At 38.4% G+C, this 6,403-nt stretch overlaps 1 protein-coding gene across 1 annotated transcript; it reads right to left on the bottom strand.

Moving 5' to 3' along the window:
- Window positions 1-524: 524 nt before the first annotated feature.
- On the bottom strand, window positions 525-1,208 carry LOC141685982 (uncharacterized). Its single transcript, XM_074491051.1, has one exon. It carries the CDS (start codon window positions 1,206-1,208, stop codon window positions 525-527), a length of 684 nt encoding a protein of 227 aa, XP_074347152.1.
- Between the last annotated feature and the right edge of the window lie 5,195 nt (window positions 1,209-6,403).

The following is a 6,403-nucleotide window of genomic DNA, read 5'->3' as shown; positions in this document are numbered from 1 at the left end:
ATGACTTTAATTAATTAATCAACTCAAAATTGATACTTGTCTTAGCAGTGAATAATAACCATACATTGTTGCATAAGTGCATATTCTTCTTAAACCAGTCTTGTGGGAACGAAATTAACATAATTGTATACTACCTGTGATCGCGTACGCTTGCGTGGTTTTGTGTGAACAGGTATCAATCATTGGCAGGGGGTAGTCGTCCTTGGGACAAGCATCATTTAAGTCAGTGAAGTTGATGCACATCCTCCACTTCTCATTGGCTTTCTTAACCATTACGGGGTTGGCCAACCACTCGGGTATTTGTACTTCCTCAATGAATCCAACTTCTAAAAGCTTCTCGACCTCCTGTTTAATGGCTTCCAGCCTATCAGGGGCATAAGTTGTCTTCTTCTGCTTCACAACTTTTTGAGCTGGGTCAACATTCAACCTATGAGTTATAAGGTTTGGGTCAATCCCAAACATATCAGCTGTTGTCCAAGCAAACACATCATTATTCTCTTGCAGGAAAGTTGTCATTTGGCCCTTCAAGGGCTTGTCCAGAGATGCCCCAATATAGTGACCTTCTCCAGGTCTAAGAGGTCTAGGGGAATTGGGACCAAGTCCTCGGCTGGCTTCCCTCGCAACTCGTCATTCTCTCGGACATCCAAGTCTTCTATGGGGAGGACCTGCCCCCCGGTTCCATCAGGCCTAAGTGCTGTAACATAGCAATTGTGGGCCATTTTCTGATCTCCTTTCGCTTCTCCAACACTATTCCTAGTTGGGAACTTCAGAACCATGTGGTAGGTTGAGGGCACAACTTTAAATGCATGGAGCCAAGTTCTACCAATGATAACATTGTAAGTAGAGGCTGTTTTAACAACCTGAAAGTTCAACATCTGCGTGGCCTCCCTGGGCTCTTCCCCGATAGTTACGGGAAGTTGTATTGCTCCTTCGACTTTGCATTCCATGTGGTTAAACTCGTATATGGGTGCATAAGATGGAGTTAGTTTAGAATCATTGTAGCCCATCCTTATGAATGTGTCATGGAACAAAATATCCACGGAAGCTCCATTGTCCATTAGGACCCTCATAACAGGACAATTTCCAATTATCGGTGTGATAACTAGGGGATCATCTTGAGGAAATTTCAAACCTTCAAGGTCTGGGTCACCAAATTCAAGCGTCATATCTGACTTAGAACGCTTAGATGGCTCTCCGACTATGCTCATTTTTTCTCTCGCTTAAGCTTTTCGGGAGTTCCTTGTAGTACTAGCTGCTATAGGACCTCTTAAGATCATATTGATTACTGGTCCCCGAGGCTGTGGTTTGTGATCTCTATCGTTCCCCCTTCGATCATTGTCTCTTTTTTAGCCTCTAGCCTCTTCACCCTTGGTGAAACGTCCGAATTTTCCCTTTCGGATCAAATACTCAATCTCATCCTTAAGTTGTCTGCAATTGTCAGTATCATGACCAACATCTTTGTGGAACATGCAGTATCGACTCTTGCCTCTTTTTTCGGGGTATCCCCTTAGTGGTTTAGACCATTTGAAATCTTTGTCCTTCTCAATTTCCTTAAGGATTTGGCTCCTTGGAACGTTCAACTTCGCATATTCAGTGAACCTTGGTTGCTGATTCTTCTTAGAAGAGGAGGAGTCAGAGCTTTTGCCAATTCGTGGATACTTGTCCTTGGCATCGTACTCCTGATTCGTCTTCCGCTTCTTGTTTCCAGTAGGTTCATTATTCACAGTCGTCTTCTTCATAATCTCCTCCACTTTGATACTTTCCGGCCCTATCATGGAGCTGCAGCATGCTTTCGGGAAGGCGCTTAGCCAGGGACATCTTAAAGAACTCGTCTCTAGTCCCTTGCTGTAGGGCTATCATAGCTACCTTATCATCAAGATTAGGGACCTTCAAGGCCTCCTTCTTAAATCGATTCAGATACTCTCTCAGGGACTCCTTTACTCCTTGGATTGTGCCCATGAGAGAGGCCGGACTCTTCTCATGTACTCTGCCACTTATGAACTGCTTGATAAAATCTTGGCTCAAGTCCTTAAAAGATCCAATGGAGTTTGGGGGCAGACGACTGTACCACCTTTGAGCCATACCTGATAGGATTTAAGGAAAGGCCTGATACTTAATAGCGTCATTCACGGGCTGTAGCAACATGGCGTTAGAGAACATCCTGACATAATTAGCAGGGTCACCATTACCATCGTATGATTTGATGGTGGGCATCTTGAACTTCCTTGAGATGTGGGCATTCATTATCTCATCAGTGAATGGTGGGTTTGGATTATCAGGATCTCCTATTGGCATAAGATCACTTGGATCAGCCCTTGTGGGAACAACTCTTCTTGGTATTAGACCATCCAGGTCTATGATTGGAGGAGGATCACTCCGCCTCGGAGCAAGTGGCGCTTCAGCCTTTGGATCTCAGTGTAATAACTCGAATTTTTGAGACCTTTTAAAACGTTTAATGAATAGTAACCCTGACGGAGGCGGAATTTTTTTTTAGCCCACACTATGTAGTGTATGAGAAAATGAGTTTCGGAGTTGATATTATGATTAAACGTACCAAATGAGTGTATGTAAATACTACGAATCATCGAGGATTACGGGAATTACAATATAATTACGAATTTAAAACCTTACGCATTTGTATCCAAGTATGATAATTCAAAATATAAGAAATAAATACAAAAGGAATTACGTCGCAAACCATTTACGAGGAAGTATTACGAAAACGTTTAAGCAACCGAGCGAACGCGTAAACGATTAAATAAACGTAACGCACTAACTAACCATGGTAAGAAAGTAACCATGGTTACTTTATCAAATAGTGAGCTAATGTGTAGGATGATCAACCACGACTATCAAATAGTAGGCCAAAGGAGCTAAACATGTGGCTTAGCTTGTAAACCAGGAAGCTAGTTGGATTTATCCCCAAGATTTGCAACAAGAATAAAATCCTAGGATCTAAACTAGAGAATAACAAATCAATATAAGATATCACAAGCTATCACTTGCATCATTCCAAGAAGCAAACACAAAAACTCTCTCCCCACTTCTTCATTAAGCTCCATTCGGCCCTTTTCTTCAAACCAAGAAATCAAAATCAAATCTTCAAGCTCTAGTCATGGATAAATCCTCCCATTAACTCTCAAGCTTCCTAACAACCAAACTAAGGTAATATAAATCTTTGAGCTCTTTTTATCAAGGTTTGATGGGTGAAATAAAATTAAGAAATTTGATAATGAATAGTATGAATAGTAACTCTTCTTTGGTTTCTTGATTTCAATGGTTGTTTTAGGTTCCAAAAACTATACTAAGCACTCCCAATACTTCACCATCATCAAGAACACATCTCAAGCTCTCAATAAAGGTAAAAATCTTTGACCCAACTTTAATTAAGATTTAAGTTCAAGATCCTTTTAGTATGTAGTTGTAAACCTAGTTTTAGTGGTGGTATTGTTGAAATCTTGATATTTAGCTAAGTAGATTTAAGGTTGATTGTTGTTGCCTCAAGAACATAATGTTCTTGAGAGGAGTTAGTGTGTTGATGATGATATATTGATTGTTGGTGGTAGTATAAAGATTTAAGGTATAAACAAAACTCCGATCGTAACCGTATCTCGCTAAAACGAATAAATCATAACTTTAAGTTTCTGCAGAAAGTCCCGAGGATGTAAACTATAGTTTCTTGAAAATATCCCTTGATTATGATAGAAAATGTTATAAGGATCTTTTAGGCGCTTGAATCTCTTGATTCCGATTTACGGATCAAAAGTTATGGCCGTTTTACTAAAAGTGATTTACGCGACAAAAACTGCTACGAATTACGAACTTTGAAAATATAAAAGATCGACTTAAGAAGGTTCATAAATCATGAAATTTTTACAGAGAGTAGAATATTGAGTTCACTAACTATCATAAAAATTTCAAGTGAGAATAATGTTAGATATATTTGATAATGTCATGGCTAATATGTTTTATGTTTAGATTTCAGATCTTATTTGAACAGAACAAATCAGTACTTAACTGATCAGTACTTATACTGGAAGTCAGAACTTAAGGTACTGGAAGTCAGAACTTAAGGGATATCAGTACTTATGTTATCAGGAGATAGATATCAGAACTTAAGTGCTGAAGGACGATCAGATAAGGACAGTAGCTGATTAAAGTTAAGAAGATCAAGATAAACATAAGAAGAGATATGCATGAAGAAGGAATTCCGTGAAGAATGGAATACTTGGAATAGAAGATATCTGATTGATATATTTTAGGAAGCAGAATTATATTCCATATCAATTAGCGAATATCTTGTAACTGTGTAGTATATAAACACAGAAATAGAGTTTACACTAGAGGTGTTATCATTATCGAGAATATTATTTATTATAACTCTAGAAGCTCTCGTGATATTTTGTTCATCACTGAGAGATAACAGTTCCAGATTGTAACAGAGTTTATTGTTTAAATAAAGTTTGTTTTCTGTTACATAAGTTCTTGAAGTTTGATTTGATTGTAATAAACACTGTATTCACCCCCTCTACAGTGAAAGTGTGACCTAACAAGTGGTATCAGAGCTATCTGTTAACACACATACAGTTAAAGATCCAAACACAATCATGTCTGACACAGAAACTCCAACTAAGCCTACCAAAACTGAGGAATCATCAAAGATATCAACTCAGAGTCGATATGAGACTATCAGAGTTCCCATATTGAGACCATCTGAATATCCCATATGGAAGGTAAGGATGACCATGTTTCTGGAAGCAACAGATCCAGAATACCTTGATAGAATCAGGGAAGGGCCTCATAAACCTACCAAGCTCACTGTTGTAGTTGCAGGTGAAGCAGCAATGACCGTACCAAAGGAAAAGACTGATTACACTGCTGAAGATATAGCATCTATTGCTAAGGATGCCAAGGTACGTCACTTATTGCATAGTGCCATTGATAATGTAATGTCAAACAGGGTAATCAACTGCAAGACTGCTAAGGAGATATGGGATGCACTGGAGACAAGGTGTCAAGGAACTGAAACAGTTAAGAAGAACAGGAAGACAATACTCACTCAAGAGTATGAACACTTTGACTCTAGGACTAATGAGTCATTGACTGATGTATATGATAGATTTGTCAAACTCTTGAATGACTTGTCATTAGTAAATAAGGAGTATGATCTTGAAGATACAAACCTCAAATTCCTGTTAGCTCTTCCTGAATGTTGGGATTTGAAGGCAACAACAATAAGAGACAACTACAATCTTGATGAAACAACTCTTGATGAAATCTATGGAATGCTCAAGACCCATGAACTTGAGATGGAACAAAGAAGCAAGAGAAAAGGAGGAAAGTCAAGGACAGTTGCTCTCAAGGTTGAAGAGGAATCCCCCAAACCACCTTCCTCAAAGAAAGATAAGGGTAAAGCTCTTATCATAAAATCTGATACTGAGTCATCAAGTTCTGAGAGTGATGATGACTCAGATTCTGAAAGCTTGCCTGAAACTGATGCTGATGAGGAGATAATGAAGCTGTGTGCTCTTATGGTGAAAGGAATCACAAAGATTGCATACAGGAAGTTCAGGAAGGGAAAGATGTTTTCCAGGAAAGGCATAAGTTCTGATAAGAAGAATTTCAGAAGATCTGAAGGAAAAGGAGGAAAGTCTGACAGAGGAGATTACGCTAATGTTAAATGTTATAATTGTGGTGAGAAAGGCCACATATCTCCTGATTGCAAGAAGACCAAGAATGACAAAGGCAAAGCTCTTATCACAAAGCAGAAAAGCTGGACAGACACCTCAGACTCTGAAAGTGAGGAGAACTATGCATTGATGGCAAATGCTGATAAATCAAGTTCTGAGAGCAGTTCTGAAGCTGCTGAAACAAAGGTACCTCAGACTACTTATGCTTTTCATACTGATGATATTGATGAGTTGAGAAGATATCTTAAAACCATGTTTGTTAGTTATAGAGATCAAACTTTAACATGTGAAAGATTAACTTCTGAAAATCTTGCTTTTAAGAAAAGAAATGATTTCTTAGAAAAAGAGTTAGTCATGTTTCATCAAACTCAGCAGGATAGAGATAATGCTTTTTATATTAGGGATGAAGTGCTAAAAATGAATGAATCTCTAAAAACTGAGTTAGAAAAGGAGAGAGAGATTATCAGAACTTGGACTAACTCTGGCAAAACAACTCAAAATTTGCTAAGCAGTGGAAACTGGAAAGAGGGTTTAGGCTATGGAGAAAATGAAAAAGGAACTGTAGAAATTAAGCCTGTTGATAAGCAAAAGCCGAAGTTAAAACCTGTTAAGTTTGTAACTGAAAAATCCGAAAATGAGAAATCAGAAGTTAAAGAGGAATTAGCTTCTGACAAACTAAAACAGGAAAAGACAGCTGAAGTTAACATAGGCTT

Source organism: Apium graveolens, chromosome 9 (genome assembly GCF_009905375.1).
Source record: "Apium graveolens cultivar Ventura chromosome 9, ASM990537v1, whole genome shotgun sequence".
In the NCBI taxonomy this organism is placed as follows: domain Eukaryota; kingdom Viridiplantae; phylum Streptophyta; class Magnoliopsida; order Apiales; family Apiaceae; genus Apium; species Apium graveolens.
Note: the sequence above shows the minus strand (reverse complement) of the source record. Positions and strands in the feature narration are given on the sequence as shown.

Bases quoted from the DNA above. Each gene is read 5' to 3' on its own strand.
- LOC141685982 (XM_074491051.1), bottom strand. From the start codon at position 1,208: ATGAGCATAGTCGGAGAGCCATCTAAGCGTTCTAAGTCAGATATGACG.